The 26,421-nt window shown below is 38.8% G+C and overlaps 1 protein-coding gene across 1 annotated transcript; it reads right to left on the reverse strand.

Moving 5' to 3' along the window:
• Positions 1-7,732: 7,732 nt before the first annotated feature.
• Positions 7,733-23,511, reverse strand: LOC108430484 (interferon-induced protein 44-like). Its single transcript, XM_017702991.2, has 9 exons — positions 23,425-23,511; positions 20,811-20,849; positions 17,036-17,302; positions 16,189-16,219; positions 13,513-13,711; positions 11,750-11,884; positions 11,442-11,613; positions 10,531-10,631; positions 7,733-10,419 (listed from the first exon to the last, which is right to left on the reverse strand). Exons 2-9 carry the CDS (start codon positions 20,833-20,835, stop codon positions 10,234-10,236), a joined length of 1,116 nt encoding a protein of 371 aa, XP_017558480.1. The 5' UTR covers positions 20,836-20,849; positions 23,425-23,511; the 3' UTR covers positions 7,733-10,233.
• Between the last annotated feature and the right edge of the window lie 2,910 nt (positions 23,512-26,421).

The raw sequence follows: 26,421 nt of genomic DNA on the forward strand, positions 1-26,421 counted from the left end.
ACAGAAAGGAGGTAGTGTGTGTCCTGAGAGCCACTGCAGACATTCATTAATGAACATAATGCAGCACTGTTGATCAAAAGCTACTAGCAATTGGCCACTCAGTAAAAATAAATAAATAAATAAATAAATAAGACTTGGGGATTTGGAGACCTCTCTGGTGGAAATGTGCAATTACACACAAAATGTGGAATAATGTTTGGCACCGTTTGCAAATTGAATCATCACCTGGTGTCATGATGTCTTCATCTCTATGATGGTTTTGCGTTTGAAGGGGAAAAAATCGTGCTGCACCTCCTTTTTGAGCCTGTGCATGTGGCTTTAACAAGTAATGATGTGTGAAGGAGTCTGAAGACTCCTAGAACACCTGACAACGTCTGACTTTTCAATTAGTATTTCAGGCTTTAGAAGGTGACTCACAGTAGCGCACACACACACACACACACACACACACACACACACACACACACACACACACCCCATATTAGCCTGTTTATATCATCCTGACTCAATGCTACTTTCAGTTGTACCAAAAAACAACATTGTGTAGCTTTAAACATTACCAATATACAAGCTGGCCACTTTATTAGAAACACCTGACTTGTGGCTCCACCTTCTTGGTGTACAATTAGACACAGGCTTTCAAGTAATTATGAACAGAATGCCCAGTCTGCATGAAGACCTCCAGCATCAGGAGGTAGTAATGCACTCATAACTGATTATCAGCTATAACATTACATGTTCTTCTTGGAACAGACTCACTTTCTCCCTGATTGTCTTGCTTTGGTAGATTTCAGTCAAATCGTCAGGTGTCAGAATGCACACCTTGCCCACTCTGTGCACTCTTGTCATGACAAGCACTTGAAGGATTCCTTCAGCACAGACAGTAGAGACACATGGATAAACATCAGCATCAGAGGCAGCCAAGCAGCCCCAAATCATGAAGCTCACGTCATCATGCTTCTTAGTTGGGATGTTTTCATGGTATGCGGTACACTTTTTAACACCATGCAGGGTCTTTTTGAGTAAATAAAGCTGAGTTTGATCAGAACATTATACAGGGTGAGTCAAAAGTCACAGGACATGTTTTATTTAATTTAATTTTTTATTTTATTATCGACTTTTATCTCAGGGGTCATCTCAAATCAAATCGTGTATGCTTCCTTCAGCACCACCTTCAGCACTGCATCGTGGAGGCTGGTGCCAGCATACAAAATAACATAAAATGAAACTGTGTCCTGCAACATTTGACTCCCCCTGTACATTTTCCCAATCATGTTTTGAATAGTCAAAGTTGGGAAGGTAGATTTAAAAAGGTTGTGGAGTTGGATTTAAACCCTAATGTACGGTGTTCATGAATTTAAAGGCGTACATCAGCTTTTGATTGTAAATGTATAAAAATGAAAACTAGAAAGTGAGTTATGTGAGACTTAGCATCAGAATCTAAATTGAACTTCACTCACAATCTTTGTGATGAATACAGATTTACATAAGTGACCATGATTGCCAGCTTCAAACACTTCTTTGGGCTGTACGATTACAGTTCTTGAAAATGTGTAACAAAAGTTGCACATAAGCAAATGGGATGCAAAGTTTTGCAAGTTAATCCAGAAGGTACCACAAAGACTGAGTGTGAGGTTCAAATCTGCGTTTTTACCATCATGTTTCTAAACAGTAACACATCTGCAATGCAGACTTTATGAGTTACATATTTGATGGCACACTGTACGATTGGGATTGTGGTAGCAGTGCAACGATACGGCCAACAGTTCACACACAACAGTCAGTCGTGGGCTGGAGGTTAGGGAACCAGCCTCATGACCGGAAGGTTGCCGGTTCGATCCCCAGGGCCAACAGTCCATGACTGAGGTGTCCTTGAGCAAGACACCTAATCCCCCAACTGCTCCCCGGGCGCCGTGGATAGGGCTGCCCACCGCTCCGGGCAAGTGTGCTCACTGCCCACTAGTATGTGTGAACAACTGAAACCCAAACTTGTACACCTTGATCTGTTTAAATCAGAAGTACAAAATGTAGGGAAATACAAATTTGCGCATGTGAAATTGGATATGAATTAACTAAGACACCAGAATTACTCACATACTTTTTGGCTTAAATCTAACTCCACACAAGGTTTAGTTAAACTGTAGATTAGGACCCTAAGACCGCAATTTGTGTGCAAAAGTGTAGGTCATTTCTAGCCTTTATAACTTCTGAACAGTTTACGATACAAACATGGACCACATATCAGGACATTCAGTAGATCTGGCCCAAACTAACAAGCATGATGTCATTGAGCTGTGACATCAGCATCAGTGAGTTATTTGTCTTGGAAAATCACCTCAAATTCTGATATTATTGCTCTGCTGTATGGCCTTCATATTCCATCAAAGGGTTAAAACAGTGACATGATTCACACATCAGATCACTCATCACACTCTGCCCTTACAATCAGTCAGTAATCAAGCTCCAGTATCACCCAAAACCCACTCACTACTGTTTATGGGTTACATAATGACTTCAGGCAGTCATTGACTGCGAGGATTTGCAATCAAGAATTAAAAACGAGTTTACTTTATGACTTTTAGTGTGTCCAGTTACTTTCAAGCCCCTTAAAGTTGGGGGATTTCTATGAAAATGGTTGTAATTCCGACATTGTTCACCTGATTTGGATATAAATACCCACAACGTAGAGCAGAGAGTCTGCTCATTTTCATTGCCTTATTGTTTAAACTAACATATTCTTTGTTAAACAGCTAAAATAGCAATAACGTTGTTGACATCCAAATATTTATGAGCCTGAATTTCTAGATTTGAGCAGTCTGTTTCAGTGAGCAGGTGTAAATAAAGGCCTTAGCCACTGGACTGCAGAACTGATACATACCAACAGTGACCATGGCAGAGCATGAGGCACTACCAGCCTCATTCAACAGGTTTAATGTGTAGCTCCCTTCATCTTGCTCTGCAACGTTCCTGATTATCAAGGAAAACGTTGTCCCACTTTGTGTCACTGAGTGCTTGCCTTCCACACATTCCAAAGCGTGACCGTTCTTCTCCCACGTTGCGGTTACTTCTACTATGTTTGCCTCACAGTGAAGAATAACATCATCTCCTTCTGTTGCTTGCTTATAAGCCAAAACATTGACAAATTCTGTTGGAAGCAGGTGGATGAGTTTATTAAAAAATAATGTTTATCTACATTTGTCCATATTCAGCATCTGAAAATGTTTGGAAATGAACACAATCAAGTTCAGCAAAATGTAGATTTTCATTTTTTCATTTCACATCAAAAGAAGCTGATCAACACATTTGGTATTCAAAGTTGAGATCCTCACTTTAATGCTGGAGCTGGGAAGCTGACTTTGCTAACATCAAAACAAGTCAATAGTCACCCAGATCTTTTCCGTAAAAAACCCTCTCAAAAAATCCAGCTGTCCCTTAAGGTCATGCAGACTTGCTGATGTGGTTGAGGACACAATATGACTTACTGTAAACACAGGTTCACTGTGGAGCTGGATGCTAAGAGAGGCCTTTTGTTCACAATTATGCTCACAGTTTCTATTGATTCTCTTTATAAATAAATCTATACAAGTAATCTTGAATTTTCAAACTGAAGATAAATGCTTATATATAGACGATACAGGAATAGTGAATGGAATCCAGCGTCCACATGCCAGCATGAGTCGTTCACGCACAGTGTACAGTCAGAATTCAGCAAATGACTTGCCCATTGATGGTGCAGTTTAGTTTGTAAGACATCCTGTGCCTTAAACCACATTGGCAGGTCAGTGATATCCTAATGGAGACCTGGATGCATTTTGAGTGGATTAGGAGAGGTTTTTGGATGTATTTAGGAAAAAGAACTGGGTGTCTATTGACTTCTAGTATTTGTTAGTAATATTAGCCTCATAGCTCCAGTGCTACACTTAACAAGACAAATTTGGACATCATGTCTTGGCTGATTGTCTACATGTGGAAAACTGCATAAAAGTGGAAAAATTGCATAACCATTTTGGAAAATTGTACGAATTGTACACATTTGAAACATTATCTATTATTTTGTTCTAGTTAAACTTTTATTGAACAAATGCAACCATGATTGGTTTAGTGCTTTTGTTATGTGAGAAGGCCTAATACTCCCACAGACTGTATAAATATACAGACATTTTATTAATTATTCTTGAAGCAGTAACACTGTAGTAAAGGACAACATGTGTAAGGCTACAACTGACTTAAACCTACATGCACATTTATAAAGGCTTATTCCAGGAAGCATCAGCTGTCATAAAGACTACTTTTGGCACTTCATCAGGTAATTGTTAACGTAGCCCTTCTAAATAATCAGTGATTGGGGTTTTGTCAATTTAATTAGTTCATATATATTTTAAATCAACATCAATAAACATTTGTCTTTATTCTTTTTGCCCTTTGTATTCAGTTTTGGTTCATGAGCTTAACTCACTATCATTGGCATTGCAGGTAGAAAGGAACAGGACTTGGAGACAATTGGAGAGAGAAAGGAAAAAAAGACTTGAGAGCGAAAGAGTGTGAGGATGTTTTGTGGTGTTTCTGTAGCAAATGGCAAATAGTCTTTTTGCTACAATAGTTTTTGCAGTTGTTATCAGCCCAAAATAATGAAAATGACAGTAATACTATGAAACATGTGGTGAAAATATCTTCTAATTTTGACATTTCTTAAACTGCCCATTGACTTAGCTTAGGCTAACAGCCAGCTAGATTGGGGTAGCACATTTTGGACTCTTTGGTTATCTGAACCAAGCCTTGTCCTTTCCAGCAAAGCTCAAGATGTTGCTTGCCACTAGGCCATAATCAGTTAGCACTTTGGACGACTGGCAAGCCCAATCTTCCATTGGCACCTTGGGAATCTGCACTGCTAGCTGCCTCGGCTGCCACTGGTTCTCTGGTAGTGGCATCAGTGTGATGCCACTACCAGAGAAGACGAGACTGAGAGAGAAAGTCTTAGAAAAATTAGGCATAATAACAGTTTGTAACTAGAATGACAGTATTAATTAACAGATTCTTAATTAAGATCAGTTGAATGAAAAAAAAAATACTTAAAGGGCCTCATTCACCAAGGTTTTCCTTAAATTTGTTTCTTGAGAAAGGTCCTAAGAAAATGTCTGTTAGATTCATGACGTTTTTAAACTGCAGAATGGTTTACACCTCTGTGCCCTTGAGTACGTGGAGATTTTTTTTTTTTTTTACCTAAAAACAAGTCACAAATAAGAAAACACCAGTGAATATCAGAACTCTGTGAAAACTGCACAAGTGGATTTTAAGAAGAAATGTATTTTTAAGAACGATTGGTGAATGAGGCTCAATGTCTTCATACTGAAAAGCAGATAGGTTGAAATAAAAGATGAAAAGTCATTTTTCAGTCTCAGCCCATAAGATCCTCCCATAATTGCTGGAAAAAAGGGTCAGTGGTTTCACTCTGTGATTGACAATCTGCTGGGATAGCTCAACTTCGGAGTGGTGTAACAGTCTGAGCATTCATCCCCACCAGAAGGTTGTTTCTATCACACAGTCCTAGCTAGTGGAGAAATCGAGTAAAAAAACTATTCTGTATCATGTACCCAAGTGAGATGTACAAGTAAAAAATGAAAGGAGAACTTTGAACTAAAATGAGTAGTTTAAATTATTTTATCTTAGACAAAGGGACAAGATAAATTTGTAATTTCAAGCAGGATTTTCTGATGGAGAGCAGAATTCATGGTTCCATCAATTATGTGAAGTTGTCCAGGTCCTGCAGAAGCAAAGATGCCCCAGACCATCACACCACTACCACCATGTTTAATTGTTGGTATAATGTTCATATGTTGGAATGCAGTGTTAGCTTTACACCATATGTAACCGGACCCACGCCTTCCAGAAAGTTCCATCTTTGACTCATTAAAACACAGAACATCCCAAAAGTCTTGTGGGTCAGCTAGATGTTTTGTGGCAAATGTGAGATGGGCATTTGGGTTCTTTTGGATCAGCAGTGCTTTCTGCCTTGCAGCTCTCTGATGGATGCTATTTTTGCCCAGTGTCTTCCTTATTGTGGAATCATGTACATTGACCTTAACTGATGCAAGTCTGGTTATTTTTTGGCCTCCTGGATGAGTCATCCATGTGCTTTGTTACATTTTGGTAGGTCAGTCAATCCTGGGAAGGTCCACCATTGTTCCAAGTTCTCTCCTTATGTGGATAATGACTTTCACTGTGGTTCGCTGGAGTTCCAGGGTCTTAGCAATGGTTTTGTAACAATTTCCAGAGCTGGAAAGAACAGGCTTTGAGGACATTTGGGCTAATGCCATCCAGGCCTTTCTTTGGCATCTCGGCCCTTACCTGATCTGCTTTTTGTCAAATTTTGGTAGGCCAGCCAATCCTGGGAAGGTTCACCACTGTTCCAAGTTTTCTCCTTGTGTGGATAATGACTTTCACTGTGGTTCACTGGAGTCCCAGAGCTTTAGCAATGGCTTTGTAACCTTTTCCAGAGCTGGTAAGAACAGGCTTTAAGGACATTTGGGCTAATGCCATCTAGCCCATTCCTTGGGATCTCAGCCCTTACCTGATCTGCAGAAACAGTTAGCCCAGGGTTCATACTGGGTGCTGGCATCGAAGGAAAATATGAAGGGCTGAAAGTAGCAGCTCATTGGCCCAGGCTGCATCACCTTCACATTGACTACCACTAGCCTTAAAACCTGTAGTCTGCTTCATTCCACTCCATAAATCCATGCTGTTGTTTTGCTTGAGCTTGTTCTCCAGCATTTTCCTGCATCGATATTTCATTCTGTCTTCACCCGCTTCATTTCCTCCCTGAGCTTTGGAGCCTCACTCTTTCTTGTTCAGAAGTGCCTTCAGGTCACTAGTTAACCAAGGTTTATTGTTAGGGGAAAAAGTGGAATATTCTAGTGGGTGTGTTGTCTACACAGTATTTAATCTACACCGTGACACATGTCCTCTCCATGCGGATCACATAAAACATTCCAGTCCTTGTTGTCCAGACAACTCCATAAAATCTCCACCACTTAATGTCTCCATTTCTTTCCCCTTCCTACTCTGTTTGGTATCCCTGTCCACAATCACTATGTGAAAGCCTATAATGATCAGGGATAACCTGATGAAGCTATGTTTCTGTAAAGCACATAATGCTGCATTCCTGATATTTCCAGTGTTTCTTTACTAATGCTCCAAGCTTGTCCATCTTGTTAGCCAGCAACAGCATGTTCCCAATGATGATAGATGGAATGAATGGTTTAATTCACCGTTTTGCTGCTTTAGCTCTTGCTCCTGCCCTGCACCCCTTGTGCTTCCTCATGAGCTCTTTGGGGATTCAAGGCCAGTCTCCAGGCAACAGGGTCCCCTCGTGCAGTGCCAGCAGCTGCTACCAAGTGTAAACAATGAGTTCAGCCTCCATGGTGAATTCAGATACGCAAGCAATCAAGCAAAGTTCATTTATATAGCGCTTTTTATAAAAGGTGTTGTCACAAAGCAGCTTTACAGAACAATCAGTATGACAGAAAGAAAAAGAAAAGAGAAAATCCGGGTCCAAGCCCCCATGAGCAAGGCAGTGGCGATAGTGGCAAGGAAAATATATAAGGCTTGGCATAATGATAAGGTAACAAGAAAACAATGAACACAACACTGTCAATACACGGATCGCTGCAACAGCCTGCAACTCAGATGCTGCCATCTGTATACGTAGCCAATATGCAAATAAGTAGAGCCAAAATGTATTTAATAACATTTAATTCATTTGTTAACTTATCTTCACATAGAAAATCAACAAAGCAAGCAATTTTAGTGGGGTGTTCACCTTTTGCATATGCACATGTAAATAAGACATCAAACATCACCCAGTAAACACTGCATTTCTTACGTTTTTTGTTGAAAGCATTTTTGCAAAGAAATGAAAAACAGCGCATGTGCTGTTATAGTCATTCACATTTAGACCCTTTAATCTTAAGACCCCAGGCAAGTTTACAGCAGCTTTACTTAACTCTATAATAAGCAATGATAAGCGATGCTAAGGTCTGCGTCTCCTTCCCGTCTGATGCTCTGTGCCTGCAGCTTTATACACACTCATTTTACTTTCACTTTCAACTCCATGAGGAGAAAGGAAGAAAGGGGGATGGGTGAGATGCTTATAATATCCTGTAAGGAACTGATTTCTGGGAAATTGAAACTGAAAGTATCTTTGAGGTCAATGTTAAGCATTTTATATTTGTTTATTTTATTATTCTTTAGCCTGTGTGTATATAAAAACTTCTCTCACTATACAGAAATGCATGGACATCAGTTATTTCTGCAAAATCAGTGGATGCACGACTGAACTGATCAACTGGTTTTGTGCTACAAATAATGCTAAATTTTAAGATAACCTGTGGAACCTGTGGTCAAATGACACACATCCTCTACAGAGAACAAACTTCAGCACATTTTAATACACAATTACTGTTTGCAGAATTAAACATTGGCACATTTTATGTTTAATGTTGTGTTACTGTTGTTGTAATAATAACAATAATAAAAATAATAAGAAAAAACACCAAGACCTATCTGGATAGGGGTTAAATATGATGATGATGATGATGATAAACAACTATTTACAATACATCTAAAATTCAGCTCATAGTGTTGAAAGGATACAAAATGTAAAACAAAAAAGTAAAACAGGCAAAAACATGCATAATGTATAAAGAAGGGAGACTCCGACTGATAGTCCAACATGAGACTGAGGAAGAACACTGCGGATTCCTTGCTGTGGAACAATGCACCAGCTTTTTATCCTCTCACATATTATTAGGGGGCAGGGGATTTTTCAACCCAGTCTACATGTGTATCATGGACTTGGAGAAGGCTTATGACAGTGTCCCCCAAGATATCTTGTGGGAGGTCCTCCGGGAGTATGGGGTGCCGGGGCTAATACTCTGGACTGTCCCGGAGTGAGAGTTGTGTTCATATACTTGATATTAAGTCAAGCTCATTCAGTGTTAGTGTTGGATTCCGCCAGGGTTGTGCTTTGTCTCCACTCCTGTTCGTGATATTCATGTACAGGGTGTCAACCCATAGCCGAGGTCTGGAGGGCATTATGTGTTCAGGCTGGAGGGTGGTGTCTCTGCTATTTGCAGATGATGATGCCCTAGCGCTCACTGGAGAGTTTTTCAGTGTGAAGCAGTTGGTAATCGGATCAGCCTGAGTCTGTGTGGTCCTGGCCTGGAAAGAGATGGCATGCCCACTCCAAGTAAGAGGAAAGGACCTGCCCCAGGTGAGAAGTTTAAATATCTTGGGGTCATGTTCACGAGTGAGGGGAAGAGGGATCATGAGATTGGCCACAGGCGGCAGCAGGAATGCAGTCACTGCACTGGACTGTAGTGCTGAAGAAGGAACTGAGCCATAAAGCAAAGCTGTCTGTATACCACTCTGTCTAAATCCTAACCCTCACTTATGATCATGAGCTGTGGGTAATGACCGAAATAATGAGATCACAAATACAAGCAGTGGAAATGAGCCTCTTCGCAGGGTGTTGGGTTACATTCTGCTTGATAGGGGGAGGAGCATGGTCATCCAGGAGGAGCTCAGAGAAGAGCTGTTACTCCTCCACATTGAAAGTAGCCAGTTAAGGTTCTGGCGTCTGATCAGGATGCCCCTGAACACCTACCAGTGGGGTTCACCAAGCTTGTCCTAGGATGACCAAACTGCTACTGTGACTATCCGAGCTAAGCATTTAATGATAATGTATAAAGTCAAAGCAATGGCAGAAAAGGAAACGAAGTAATGAAGGTTTAAGAATTTCAATGAAGTTCGACCAATTTATTTTCTAGACCTCTAGTTAATCCAAAGCGTAATGCATCATACATCACACACAGGATAAAACTAGAGCAGTAAACAGTTTATAACCTGCCATTGTTTTAAATGCTTACAACCAGTCCTACATCCAAACATGCAAACATTAAGGTCAGTGACATGATATGAATTTTTTGTGTCAATGTCCATTATTTTGCTAATTTCATGTTCATGGCAAGAGATGAGCTACAGGTTTAAATTATAAACTAGTGATTGGAAGTAGCTAGTTGGGTAAAACAATGTACGTCATAACCATACCCACTGATTTAATACACAAGCATAATAATGAGATCAATCCATCAATAAGCATTTTATAGATATTTGTTGGATTCTGACTCTCCCTGTATAGTCATGCTCAACTTCTTCATATCTATTTTATATATGGAATCATTCTACGCATTTGTCTTTGCGGGAAAACTTTTTCACATAGTCATTAGCTGAGTACACAGCCTGTGTGAAGGCCTCCAGTGCCAGGCAGTTGAGCTTCTCATTTTGCTTGGTCTCTTCATGATAGTTCTTTAGAGGGAAGATGCAGTTCATAGGGACTCCCAGTCTAGTGCTGCACTCTTCCATCTGGAAACACACAGTGGAATTATTTCATCAAACATTCCATGGAAGTCTGTATTTTCTTTTCTTTTTTTTTTTACAAAATAAAAACACATCACCTCTAGCAAAGTGACTCACCTTTTCCTTGATCTTCTTGCTTTGGTAGATCTTGGCCAAATTCTCCTTTGTCAGCATACATACATTGTCCACTCTTGTCATGAAAACCAGCTGAGGGATTCCTGCAGCACAGAGAGCAGAGATACATGGAGATGTAAAGAACTTTCAAATTTGTCGTGCAGAACACCTTCAGTAGAAGGTTACTCAACAAATATGCACCTACTGACCCACTGTGGGCTCACAGTGGGCAGTATGGGCTTGGATAATCACATGCAAATTCAATCTTGCATCATCCAACTCGCACCACCATTCTGGAACCTTGCCCACTGTAGACTGAGGGCACTGTGGACATGGACCATGGCTCCTGTGTGCTGTAGTCTACACTAGGTCTGCACCATCATTCTGGAAAGTGGCCCACTCAGCTTTGGACTTCGGCAATGCCACACAAAACCCAGACTTAGTTATGTCTGCCTGCGCAGAGGCAACATTGATAGGCCAACCATAGAACTATAACGGACAGAATGTCATGGGCCCTGTGCAGGTAGTCTATTGTGGCTTAGTACTGAAGTATGTCAGCAGCATTACTCATTAAATATTAAGTTATTTGTAAATTGAAGTACAGTGAATGTATGATGAATGCTATATTTGTAACTTTCCACAAACAATTTGAATTTTAAACTATAAAAATCTTAGTCACAGTTAAATCAATTTTAGTAAAGCTTCAGTTATTAATTTTGTCAGAGGACGTTTTCTGAAGTTTGATATAATAGATTTTACACTTGAATTACATATAAACATTTGTACCCATTTGCCACTGCAGTTATAGAATGACTGACACACACTATCTGCTTTATATTTAATTTGTTTATATTTCATATCTTTTTATTTGTTCTACTTGTTGAATCAAATGACAGATATATGAATGAACTCACCTAATTTACTGGCTTCTGCTCTGATGGTCTTCATTTTCTGGATGACTTTATTGTCCATTATAGCAACTTTGTCTGCTGCAATAACACTCACTAGGCAGTGAATCTGATCATTCAGAGTGGGGTCACTGATGTAATATCTGTTGTCTTCACACATTGCTGCTTGAGGTTTGAACTAAACACAAGGAAAAAAATAAATTTTAGTTTTTTAGTTGTTTTTTTTTGTAGGTCATGTGTTTCTATTTATTTCTGTGTATATTGTGTGTGTGTGTAGGTATTTGTGTATGTGTGAGCATGTGTGTTTTTCTTACTTCATAGTCATCTGGGATGTGTCCCTTTAAGGCACTGATGATATCATCAGTTTGCACCCCTTTCAGTTGGTCTTTTTCAATACCCATCAAATCATAGAAGGCAAAAGGTACAGCTCCAGCAGTGTACTTCTGGTACTGGAAGTAACATAATAATAATAATATTAATATTAATAATAATAACAATAATAAGATGATGATGAAGATGAAGAAGAAGAAGAAGAAAATTAATAAAAAAGGCTTTTTAGAGAAAATTGCCAAGGAACTAATTGCCAGAATGTTCCAATAAAAAAGTCAACCTAATCACTATCATACAAGACCAAATGTGTATTAGACATAACTAGATATTTATATGTGCAAGTAAATGCCTTCAAATTCAGAGAGTTCCATAGTGAATGTGTAACTTTTCTTCACTTGAACAGTGCACTTTTGAACATTTTGGCACATATTCATACCAGAGTTCATTATCCAAATAACCACCATCTTAAGATTTTTCAGAAAACCTAATTAAACATGAGCACTTTTCTGGTTTAAATAGTGTGTGGTCCGGCAACAGATCTGGAAAAAAAAAGCCCACTCTCATTTTCTGTCATGATCTTAAGAACTCAGGAATTAAAATGTAAAAATCTATTGCTTACTATACTAAAAGTTCAGTGTGTATGAAAGACTCATCAGGGGACCTCTGCACAAATAATTCTTGTAAAAAACGACATTCTGAAAACATTCTAGAACGCCTGTACTGGATCCAAAAAGCAAATCGTGCTTGGACCCCAATGATTGCAACTTGCGGTGTAACTTAGTCGCTTAGTTCCATAGTCAACAGAAATCAGCATGCTCTTCATTAATTTCAGACAATAAAACATGCTACCTGATTGCCTTAACATCAACAATAATTTACACACATTAATATTTGTGCACCAAATGTTCAAAAGCTATTGAAGAAAAACATCATGGATGCACAAGTAAATCAAAGCAACTTTACTATGCACAAATCATTCCCTGAAGGCTATAACCCATGGACATGCTGGACCAAATGCTGAGTTTCCTCCCTTAAGATATTTTGCCAGGCCTTTACTGCAGCCGTCTTCAGCCATGCATGCCCATGCCATAACACTACCTCCACCATGTTTAACAGATGATGTTGTTTGCTTTGGATCATGAGCATTTCATTTCCTTCTCCATACTCTTCTCTTTCAAATAATCAAAGTAATCTTGTTCCAGAACAGGCAGACTTTTTTGCGTTTTCTAGCAAAATGTAATTCCAGTCTTTTAATGCTTGAGTGTTACCAGTGGTTTGCATCTTGAGGTAAACCCTCTGTATTAATATTCATGAAGTCATCATTGATTGCAGACTTTGTAGTGATTCTACTGTAGAATGTGATTTTGTGAAGCAATGTGTACCACAGAAAGAATTCTGAATTATGCATACTGAGAGCTAACAAATGCATGTTCAACACTTGGAATCAACTAATAATGAGGGAATAATGAAACTGCTTAACAGTCAACTTTCCAGTCTTTCCAGCCTGGGAAAATGGCGAGACTGGTGTAAAAAATGGCTATAGTTCCTAAAAAGTTAATACTATGTTTTGGTTCAACCCAATGTACGAAAGCTAAACATCTACACTTCAATCCCATCTTGCTGGCTTCATTTCAAACTCACTGTGGCGGTGTACAGAGGCAAAATTGCAAAAAACTGGGTCACTGTCAAAATACTTATAGGCCTGACTGTATTTTGACCAAATCACATATTTATCATGTGGGCTCACCTTAGTTGTAAAACTCTCTCCACTTAAATCAGAAGCAGCCAGGCAGTTGATGAACTGATGTCCATCAAAAATGGTTTTGATGGTGTTGATGGTGCTGGATTTTCCTGCTCCAACTGGTCCGTGCAGAAGGAATCGAAGCTGTCTGATGTTATCATTGTTAATTTTGAAATTCTTCAAAGATGTGATCATTGAATCTTGTCTAGGAGGGGAAAAAACTCATCAGTACCAGAGTTTTGAACAAGTTGTAAGTAACAAGTAACAAATGTCAAGTCTTGATATTCAAGTCCCAAGTCAATTCTGGCAAGTCTTAAATTCTATATTTCAAGTCCTAATCAATTCGGAATGTATTCATCACCAGATGTCTGGACAGAATAATCTGGAAGTGATGGCTAAACAGTAGTACAGTAAAGTGTCCCTTTAAAAATGATAACATCCATATAACTCCTCAGTAATTCATTTTGATAACGTCAACAAAACATAAGTGTTGCTTTTACTGAAATCACAAATGATACAGCAAATAACTTAGTTATTACAAAAATACTGATCTAGTAAATATTGGTTCACATATTTTTGTTGCCCCTCCACCAGTTCTACAACTGGGGTTGTGCCCAGAGCAGAAAATAAGAGCTTAAACATTCTCTGGCTTCACACTCTTCTTCTTCTTCTTCTTCTTTCGGCTGCTCCCTTTAGGGGTCGCCACAGCGGATCATCTGCCTCCATCTTGCCCTATCCACTGCCTCCTCTACTTCCACACCAACCATCTCCATGTCCACCTTCACTACATCCATAAACCTTCTCTGAGGTCTACCTCTTCTCCTTCTACCTGGCAGCTCCATCTCCAACATTCTTTGACCAATATATCCACTATTCCTCCTCAACACATGTCCAAACCATCTCAACCTGGCCTCTCTGGCTTTATCTCCAAACTGCTCCACCTTCACCGTCCCTCTGATCTGCTCATTTCTAATCTTGTCCATCCTTGTCACTCCCAACGAAAATCTCAGCATCTTCATCTCCGTCACCTCCAGCTCAGCCTCCTGTCTTTTAGACAGAGCCACAGTCTCCAAACCATACATCATAGCAGGACGCACTACTGTCTTGTAAACCTTCCCTTTCACTCTTGCTGCTATCCTTCTGTCACACATCAGCCCTGACACCCGTCTCTACCCACTCCATCCTGCCTGCATCCTCTTCTTCACCTCTTTTCTACACTGTCCATTGCTCTGGATGGTTGACCCAAGATATTTGAAGTCATCCCCCTTTACAACCTCTACTCCTTTCATCTTCACCTGTCCACCTGCCTACCTCTCATTCACACATGTATTCCGTCTTGTCTCTACTGACCTTCAGTCCTCTCCTCTCCAGTGCAAACCTCCACCTCTCCAGATTCTCTTCCACCTGCTCTCTACTCTCACCACAGATTACAATGTCATCTGCAAACATCATGGTCCATGGAGCCTCCTGCCTGACCTCATCTGTCAACCTGTCCATCACCATTGCAAACAAGAAGGGGCTCAAAGCTGATCCCTGATGTAACCCTACCTTCACCTTGAAACCATTTGTCACTACAACTGCACACCTCACCACTGTCTCACTATCTCACTATCCTCATACATCTCTGGCTTCACACTAACATTCCCAAATAAGAACATGATGCAGTGGTCAGTCTTTTGATGTGTTTTGACAGATTTTGACATGTTAATGCATAAAAAAGCCATTTTACACTACAAGAGGTTGTATAGACTTAATTACGTTACATAAGACTACTTCAGTAGTTGTGGTAGCTAGTGCTAATTGATAAATCAGCTTTAAATTTAGCTGACCAGACCAGCTGTAATTCAGAATAAGTGCAAGTGGCAACCCTAGAGCGAGCAGTAAAAGTACTGCCAATTTGTAATGCGGCTGATTGTATTTTACAGGCTTCAAATGCTTGTTGGCATTTTCTAATGAATATTTTATTGTCAAATTAATGGTAGAAAGTATGTGGACACATGACCATCACACCAATTTGAGCTTGTTGGACATCCAATTCAAAAACCATGGACATTAACATGACTGTGAGCAATGTGTGGCTGAAACACCTGACCTCAGTAATTAGGAGGGGTGTTCACATATCTTTGACCATGAAATGTGCATCCAGTACTGTGGTTCTAAGTACATCTTGAGTTGCTGTTTAGAGTGGCTAAAGGTAACTTAACCCCTACACCAAACATGACAGCAACACTATTATTATTATTATTATTATTATTACTATTATTATTATTATTATTATAACCGTTTAGTTGTTTAGGTTCTGTTTTTATGTGAAGTGAAGATGAACTGCAAGTTAAAGCAGTGAGTATAGCACTCATGGTGCCTGTGCTAGCAAGCAACTTATCACTGTTATTGGAATAAAACTTTGTATCTCCAAAATGGGAACTTTACAGGAGAAGGGAAAAACATACTTTGCTTTTAATGTAGGTCAATGGAACCAGAATTTTTTTCCAAGTCATTTTGGGCCATTTCCTTTGTTCCGTTCGTTACAAAATTTACACACAGTGGAAAGAGTAAAAGGTACTTTCAAATCATGTAAAAAACTGAAAAACGACAAAAATGGAGATACAAGGTTTTGTTCAGACAACATTATGCTTATGTATGATCGCATGATATAATGTGAAAGAATGACTGTGAACATACTTCCATTGGACAGTCCTCCATTCCCTGAGTTCTGTAAGAAATGAATGAGTTATTGTAGGACTGAATAAAACACTGTGTACTTCAAGAAAAAAAAAGCTGAAAATGGCTAAAAGTTTTTAGTTTAATTTAGTACTAGTCTTTGGCAGATAGCTTCTGTGCTGCAACCACTATTAATGCCAAAGAATCCATAATATTTTCTCCATAACCTTCACGGTGAACGTCTGATATTACAACCAATAATTAACAGCTGTAATCAAATTCATCTTGTGACTCACTGGAATTGAGCTCAGCTTCATGTTGCCAGGAATTGGCAATAACATGTAAATGCTCATTATCAAATAGTATTATTTGGCGTTACTATCCATTATATTTTATTATTTTGTACATTTATTTATAAAATTTATCCTCACTTCATTAATTGTGTATTGCACCCACTAGCTAGGTCTCTCCCATCATATGATGCTACCAGGCATTGAATCTTTTCAGGGTATGTACATCGAAATCTGGTGAACGGTCTAAGAATTACAACCATTTTTTTATAGATTGCCCATTTTTAGGGGTTCAAGAGAAACAAGACATCACTAAGCTGAACAATCAAAATGATGCCGTCAGAGAGGTGGTAGAAGGGGAGGGCGAAAGTCCTCGTTTTCTGTATTTAATTTAAATTTTAATATGCTGTTGTGGACAGCTAAGAAATAAATAGGAATTGATTTTAAAAAATCATGGACCTGGAGTTTTTCTCTTTTCTATTAACCTGACTTTCTATCTTTGAGTAGTCTTTTATAGTATCAGTCATTTAGGGTGAGAATAAAGTTCTTACTCACTCGAGTGCAGAATTGATACATACCCACAATGACCATGGCCGAGCATGAGACACTACCAGAGTCATTCCACAGGCTTAATGTGTATTTCCCTTCATCTTCCTTTGCAGCGTTCTTGATTATCAAGGAAAACGTTGTTCCGCTTTCTCTCTTTACGTGTTTCCCTTCCACACATTCTAAACGGTAGCCGTTCTTCTCCCATTTTGCCGTTACTCCTTCTGTGTTTGCCTCACAGCGAAGATTAACCTCAACTCCTTCTTTCACTTGTTTGTCAGCCAAAACGGAGACAAATTCTATTGGAAACAGGAGGACGAGGTTATTAGAAAAGCAGGAATTGTTAATCTACATACGTCCATATTCAATGTATCTGAAAATGCATTTTGAAACAAATCAAATTGATTACAAGCTACAGTAGTAAAACCTTTATATGAATGTGGAAAAATCAAATTTATAAAATTATCCACTTACTTTGGATCTAGCCGATCAAACAAGAAAAGTTGGGTTTGCTGTTTCAATTTTGGTTCTTTAGTTTAGTCCTAACATTTCCAGCAACAGTCAGTCAAGCTGCATCCAGGTCTTCATTAAGGCCATACACTCCCCGATGTGGGTTATTTATGGCATTTAGCAGACGCTCTTATCCAAAGCGACTTGCAATTTGATCATTTTACAATGGAACACCTTCCATTGTGAAAGGTGTTGGGAGTCTTGCCCAAGGACTCTTATTGGTATAGTGTGGGGTGTTTACCCAGACAGGGGATTGAACCCCAGTCTACAGTGTAGAAGGCAGAGGTGTTACACACTACACTATACCAACCCCTTCTTATGTTATAACACAGACACCGTATGCCGGCGTGATGTGTACACCCAACGGAGATTCAGGGTTCAGCAAACCAACTGTCCATTTACAGTGAAGCTTTTTCAGTTTTATAGCTCACAGTCAGTCACTGTCCTTAACCACATCATGTCCAAATGACCCTAAAGAAGACCTGTGGCCGTATTACAGAAACATCCTATCTTTGTGTCTTGAGATCTGACAAGTCAAGATAAGATTTTTCACAAATTCGTATGGCAGAAGCAAATTTTATCTTAATTTAGGAATCTTATCTTATCCTACAGCATCTTTTCTTATCTCAAGCTAGGAAATCGTAACTTTCTTGATTGAAGTCAACTATCAACTGTCATGTCTGTTACCTATCAACCAATAATACAGGCACAGTTAACCGTAAATGTGTGATCAAGTTAGTTAGCCAGAGAGCTAACGTTAGCTACTGCAACTGTAAAACAGGTCAAATAAAACTAAAGAGCGATAACCTGAAAGGTAAGAATATTGTATCAGCGCTTTGTGTTGTTTATCAGAGCATCGCCATCTCCAGTTTCAGTCTCATTTCCAAACACTTTATCTGATTGCACTAACGATATTCCTCCTTTTATACACGTTTGTATGTTTTAGCATTTGTTAGCAATAAAAAAAAAGACAAAATTTGAACATCATGATCACACTCCCAGGCTGATTGACTACACCTGAGTAAGTGGAAGAAGTGCAGTTTGGTTAACCAGATAGCCATTATTCTTTTCTAGTTAAATATCCATTGACTAAATGCAATGATTTGGTGTTCATAATGTTTGACTAGGCCTGATAACAATTTTTACTTCATTACGATCAGTTGAGTTGAAAAATATTACATTCCTAATCCTTGATTCTGTGACAATTTACAAACAATATTAACCAGTGAACCACAGTAAACAACAAAAAAAACTGTTCTGTGAAGTTTAGACTTCTGCGATATCTTTAAATCTGTTTTGGTTTTGGCTAGTTTTCATTTTATGCGGTGTGCTTCAGTATAGAGCAAAACATCCAAATGCTCTTGATGAACTTTACAAATCCGCCTGTATCATATGTACTTAAACCATTTCTATAAGCAGAAACCCCCCTCCCACCCACCAAAAAGTCTGTATTAAACAGTACAGTAAACTGGCGGCTAAATTAGACTATACGCTTCATTAAAAGCTTTGATACGCAGTGATAGCACTTTACTGGACAGCGGCATTTGGAAGGCTACAACTGACATTAACCTACATAAGCATTTATAACCTTTTTTGGTAACACTTTATTTGAAGGCTACCTACACAAGGACTTCATGATGCATTCATAAGCACTGAATAATGTGTTTATGAAGCACTACTTGAACATTTATTAAGTGCTTATGTCGGTTCTCACAACCTGACATAAGATGTTTTATGAAATAAATGACATTGTACTGACATAATATGAACGTTGAACAAAGTTACAGCACTAAACATTTAAAACACTATACATAACTATATATGTCAGCATTCTTAAGACGACATTGTACTGATATCAGGTTAAATATGCCTGGAAACCACCCCCTCTTCCCTCCATGGCATGGATAAGATGATTGATGCAATTATGTATAGGGTTTAAATATGTTTAGTGCTGTAAATATGTTCAACGTTTATTCTTATTATGTCAGTACAATGTCATTTATTTCATAAAACATCTTATGTCAGGTTGCGAGAACCGAAATAAGCACTTAATAAATGTCCAAGTAGTGCTTCATAAACACATTATTCAGTGCTTATGAATGCGTCATAAAGCCCTTATGTAGGTAGCCTTTAAATAAAGTGTTACCAATTTTTTTGTCATTTAGTCTACTTTTGCCAATTTAGCTGTCGTTCAACTCTTTTTGCCAAATCTGCTGTCGAGTAATTGTTATGACAAGTGATCCATTTTGGAAGAAACCTTCATAAATCTGCATCATATCTATATAGGTTTCTCTGAGTTCTCATTAAACCTACATAAATATTTCAATGTTTTTCTAACAATCATCAGCTGTCATCAACTTTGCTGGCATTTTGCATATTCAGTGTTACTAAACATTTACACACGTATCAACTTCAGTTTTGCCTCATCTAATTACACAACTGTATATTTCTGATACAGTACAGATTAGAAGTCTTTCCCAGCAGTTAACGGAAGCATGTTTTACATAAAATTACATTTGTTTTACATAATGACTGTGGAATAACGGTGTTGTAAAAAGATGACCCAGTCACATCACCTTGATAAATCCTATTCTGTAATTACCTTTATATCAACTACACAGGAACTTTCTTCTAGTGTAGTGTTAGTTACACTTACACTGTCCACAAATAAGTGATGAGTTCCTGTGTAGTTGTTGGAACTGCTGGAACAAGGGTAATAACTAAATAAATTATAAATAAATTAATTTCATTTGTGTTATTATCCTTGTGTTATTACATGAGAGAGAATAGGCTGTAGCAACTATTAAGATACACTGTAATTACACAAAGCAAAACCAAAGTCGATACACACGTGTAATTACATAAGGTGTACTTGAGTAATCCATCTGTAACAGAGACTAAATCATCAGTAGTTACAATGTTGTTGCATATGTTGTTCACCTGTAACTTCAGTTATTAGAGACACTTAATATAAAGTGGGATGGAGTGATTTTGCCCATTTCCGTTTGTGTGTTTAAAGGTTTCAACACAGTGCTAGCACAGTAGTTTTGAGGCTACTACTGACTTTAACCTTCATAAGCATTCATAATACTTATTCCAGCAAGCGTCAGATGTTGGAAAGACTGCTGTTTGTCAATTTTGCTGTCATTATGTCAAGGGCTTTGTTGGAATATGCCATTATAAAGGTCTATATAGACTCAGCTGTAGCCAGTTGTAATGTAAGGCTTATGTAGGCAGTGTGTAGACTTATGAGCACTGTCCTTTAGTACAGTATAAACCATGCAGGTTTTAACTCACCAGGTTTTGTTGGAGATGATCCCATGTTTGAATCTGGAACTGCAGGCAAAAAGGAGATTAGAATGATTAGAATCTATAACACTAACCGGTTTTTCAGCAAGACAGAGGTGACAGAAATGGAATTGGAATCAGACTTGGGGGTCTTTTTTATACACACTTAGTAAAAAACCACATTCAGAAATCAGTGTATACACTTACCTTCAGTTCAGTAAAATGTTCTATGCTTTTGTACCTTCCTGTGTTGTAACAAGGCCACCCAATCACGTCACGTTGATCAATATCACTCTATAATTACACAGGAACTGCCCTATTTTCAGATAACTGTTCATTTTAATGACTTCTACTGAAACATATTACAGAGGAAATGAATGTATTTGTTGTCCACTAACATTTTAGTCACTGTCATTTTGTTTATTTTTCTTTATTTAATTTCATTCATTATGTTGATGGCAGCATCTGTAATACTTTGTGATTGGTCACACTGCCAGCTTTTGAGGTTTCTCATTTTCTTCTAGACCAAAAGGACGAAAAAAGAGACGATAAGCACCTACAAAGTTTAGTTCCTATGCTGATGGGTGCCGGATGAGAAGTTCCACTGCAATTTTGTAGGTGAAGCCTGTCCATTGGTGTGACTATGGTTTATAATAACAATGGAGAAAATGATCTGTCCAAAATAATAAAGGTGTTTTGTTTTAAATAGCTGTACCAGAGGGTCTCTAAGACTGCCTTTCTGTTGCCTCTAACAAAGCCTGAAATCGTAATGCTTCCACCACCATACTTTACTGTCTCTACTACAGCTGGAATGTTTTTGAATGTTAGCATCTTTACATGTCCATGTAGTTCCATCCATTGAAGTTGCATCTGAGATCTCACTAACAAAATGTGGTTTTAACATCATACCTTTGCAGTGTAAGGCTCAGATGGGTTTCTGTTTCCTATACCTTAACAGTACGTACATAGATTTAACATGGAAACATTCATTTTAAATCTGTTCTTTTAAATTTGTTCTTATTCCACTCATTTTCTTCATTCTTGACAGGGTCCATCAATACAAAATAGACGATGTGAGGTGTGTTTTTTTTTGTTGTTGTTGTTGTTTTTGTTTTTTTACAGTGCTCAAAGAAAATGTCAGGCAATCATCAAATGGTAACAGGCCTTATGGCAGCTAGTTTAGCCTGAAATATTCAATCCCATCACATTCCTCTCTGTCACAAGTTCAGTGTGATGGAGTTATAATTGTTCTTTTGCAGATTTTGCTGTATATTTTATTGACTGTGATTTTTTGACATGAAACTGTCAAATTAGCATAACAATTTGCCACCCCTCTCATGAAATGGACTGTTCTTTGGAGCTGTCACAGTGTCCCCAATGCTCCTCTGAGTGTGACTGTTTCGTCCTCTGTGTTGCAGACATTTGTGTGCTTTTGTTTGTTTTAGCTCTGTTGCTCTATTAGAGCGAGACTTCGCCCTGGGCTGGAAGCTCTTTGTGTCACCTGTATCAGGAAGTTTGTGCAGCCAGCTGATAAAACGAAAGATAAATGTCAGAATTCTTTGACATACCCAAAGTTATTCGATGTACCTCTGGGGGTACACATACCACAGTTTGGAAACCACTGGCAGGAACGCATTACTTTTGGTCCCCTGCACAACCTTTTCATGGGGTTTTTAAAGAAACCTCAACTGAAAGATTCCTTGGGAAGCCTTACTTCAGTTATTAGAGATACTTAATATAAAGTGGCACCAAAGGTTCTTCAAGAAACCAAAAGCTGTATCACTCCAGGGAATGTTTTTGGCACTTTTATTGACTGATGATGTAAGAGAAAAACTAAAAAAAAAAAAAAAACGTTTACAATATCATACAAAAAAAAAAAAATCACAAAATATAGTAAAGTAAAAAGTATAAAGTTTTGAGGCTGTGTTTTTACCACTGTAGCCAACCATAAAGTTTGTATTGTACCAGACTGCCAGAACTTAAAGGAACATGAGGTAAATTAAAACCTGAACTGTAGACAAAAAAAAAAAGGGGGGGGGGCTGGGGGGGTGCTTAAAGTGGTACATACAGTCATGCGCAAAGATTTGGCCACTCCTGGTCAAACGACATTTTGCTAAGCTATGAAAATAATCAAATTTAATACAGAGAACACACTTCTGCACATTTTAATGCACAGTTAGTGTTGCTGAATTGAATATTTTAGGAAAAAGAAAACATCAAATGTGCCAAATGTGTGCAAACCTATTATTTTTTCCCCCATATGTTCAACACACAAAATGGACACGTGCTCTAACATTAGCAGGCCAATGGCATCCGTAAGTATCTAAAAGATGTGTTAACATCTCCATTTATTGCCGATTTGACCTAGGTATGGTCAAACGTTTGCCTGTGACCGCACGTGTAAGCAAGCCAACAAACCTCACACAGTGAACATTTGCATTTATTGCATCTTGTTGAATAAATGATTGCAAATGGTAACTCCATACCAAAGATAAAGCCAGAATTACACAAAACTACAATCATGAGGTTTGGAAGTGTGGCAGGTTTAGCCATGCCTAACACAGCACATGTGCTATTATAGTAATTCATAAATAATGAATGAAGATCTCGCAGCTTTTCTTACCTTTATAAGAAGTAATGCTGAGGTCTGTGTCTCCTTCTCCTTCTTTGTCTACTGCTGCGTCTGCAGCACTTCCTGACTATATATACACTCTCATTTTACTTTCAATTTCAACTCGGAGGGGGAGGGGGTTGTGCTCGCAGCGCTGTTGTAAACAGCCAGTTTCTTGGAAATTGAAACTGAAAGCATCTTTGTGGTCACTGCTTATGTTGTTGATTCTGTGGCTTTTGTCCGTTTTCACACAGTTATTACTTGCAAACCTAAGATCTGCAACTTCAAACACTTATATGAATAATGCCTTGAGGCTCACTATGTAAACAAGCGTGGACATCATTCATTCTCTGAAAAACATTTGGAATGGAATGCACTGGTCAATTGATTTTGTGCATCCCTGGTCAAATAACATGTTTTATAGATTTTGTAATGGTCAGTAAATTGACACATTTTCTACAGAAAACACACCTGTACACAATTTAATGCACAATTACTGCTTATTTGCAGAATTTAACAGATCGGACAAAAAACAATGAAACCTAAAATGTGGCCCATTAAATTTCCTTTTTTTTTCTCTCCAGTATATTTGCAGAAAAATGCCATATGTATAGTAAGTTGACTGGGGGTGTTCAAATTTTTTCACAAAATGCACTGTAGTGTGCAGACTTTTCCAAAGCCTTAGAATTGGTTAATTGCCAAGAAACGTCATGTTTATCTGCAGGTACAGACAGTCTACTACTCATTGAAGTATCAAAGGTATCAGCCACTGGAGGGCATTACTCATATTTCACAACACTAAACCGAGTAAACAAAAAAAGACAGATTTGCATATACATGTTCAGTGCTTAGTCCTGTGATAGGGTGCAAAGACTGGCGAACGTATGTCAAAACGGAATGCTTACATAATAATTTCACATGTTGAAACTAGAAGGATTTCCATGAACTATTTGAACCAATAGCTAAGTTGTGTGAATGGTCCAATGAACAGCTGATGCTTTGCTTTGCTTTGACTAATGATGCACTAACTTTGTAACTGCCAGAGACAGGCAAAGGAACCATTTGATATCTAATCACTAGCTAATGATACTGAAAGGTTAGCTAGATGGGCTTGAGCTCACTACCACCTTCTGTACAGAGCGAGCTAGCCCAAGACCAGTTTTACAGTTCCCCGATGTTGCCAGTCCTGCAGAGGTGAAGTCAGCAGGAAACATGCTGGGGTCACAGTGATGTCCTGCATGTCTCAAATGAATGCTGCTCTAAGCATAAAAAACAGCACTGGCAGCAAGCAAACAGCGGCCGTAGTGGGGGGAATGTCCGTATCGGCTTCTGCCACATTTCCATGAATATTAAAATAGTTCCATGCACTGCTGTGGTGGACATGGGGTCAACAGTCACAATGGCCTGACCAGAAGTGGTACCTGCAGGGTTCAAGCTGAAAGACACAACAGTTCACCATCTTACTGTGGCCGGACAACCAGCACTGATAAGGGGAAGGGGATGGCTGACAGTGAAGCCACCAGATGTCTAGTGCCTAGTCAGAGCCAGTTGTGGGATCTCTGGTGGCAGGGTACACAGTCAGGTCGAGGGCAGCACACATTTTGTGGTTGAAGCCAAAGGTGCTGAAAAAGCTGAACATGCAATGTCAGTGCTGGTGGATGGATCCCCAAGGGTCATGGATGGCTCACACAAACAGCATCTTTCAGCTCTGATTATTCAACAGGTGACCAAAATAAAAGCAGAAGCCAACCAAGAGAGCTGCTGCTGTTTCTTTCATCACCCCCAGTAGCACCGGACTTGACACTGTGAACCTTGATGAAGTTCACTGCACCACGGAGGAGGATACAGGGCATGCAGATGACTCTAGGGAAGACATAAACAGGATTAGGCAGATGTGGCACCACACAGGCCTGCAAGGTGCTTTGTGCTGGCTGGGACAGGCTCTGGATGCACAACAAGTTGCTTTACCACATGTGAGGTAGCTAGTGCCTGGGACATATACATGGCAGCTGCTTGTGTTGCACAGGCTGGTGCTGGGGATGGTGCATGGGGTGGCTAGCATGGGGCAATACGGCGTGGGCAAGATGCTGAAGCCATAGCATTTTACTGGCTGCCGTAATGACCAAAATGATTCAAAACAGTCAGTCCTAAATATAAAACAGTATAAAATGACCATTACCAGTAATTAGATCACAAAATCAAAACAGACAGAACTATAATAAGCATTCAAAAAAGTTTATATTTCAATACAATATAAATGTCAGACATCAATCAAATATAGCGATGGAGCTTATACTGTAAACAATGCACATTCAGTGCATGTAGTTTAGGAAGGTGGCAAATTGTGGTGCCGCTGTTTTGCTAGGGACACTATAACAAACAAGAAAGTTATGCCACAAAAGATTGTCAGACCGATGTGAAATTGTACTTTCTATCCTAGAATTCTCATTCTATTTAATGCCTCCTATCTTGATTCAGGTTCTATGAAGTTGACATCATATCAGGAAAAAAAAACATGGTTAATCAGAGCTCAGCAGGGAGCCTTAGAACTGACCAAATGTATGTATAGAACTTTACTGATATGTACCTGAAGGGGGCACAGCCATAATAGCAGTGTTGAGCCTACTTGCTTGGACCCCACAGATTGCCACTTGCAGTTATTATAATCACTATTAGCAGTAATAGTAGTAGTAGTAAAACTTTTAGCTGCTTTATAAAATTAGCAAAAAATGTATATTAAAATATACTGTGACTGTGGATTACACCTGTGTGGTGTGCTTGTGGTGGGAGCTTCTCTTTAGTTAGTTGTTTCTTTGTCCCTGGCAGTTTGGGTTTCAGGCCGGTTTTCTTATGTTCTATTGGGCATTATGCTTCAGTTTATTGGTTTATTTTGGAGTTATTTTGCCCTGCAGCTTTTGTCCTTGAGATGTTTGCACCAAATATTTAAGTTTATTTCTTATTAAAATATTTTTTTAATTTATTCATTGTGTGCTTCACTTTTTCTTGTCA

This window comes from Pygocentrus nattereri, chromosome 6 (genome assembly GCF_015220715.1).
Source record: "Pygocentrus nattereri isolate fPygNat1 chromosome 6, fPygNat1.pri, whole genome shotgun sequence".
Classification (NCBI taxonomy): Eukaryota; Metazoa; Chordata; class Actinopteri; order Characiformes; family Serrasalmidae; genus Pygocentrus; species Pygocentrus nattereri.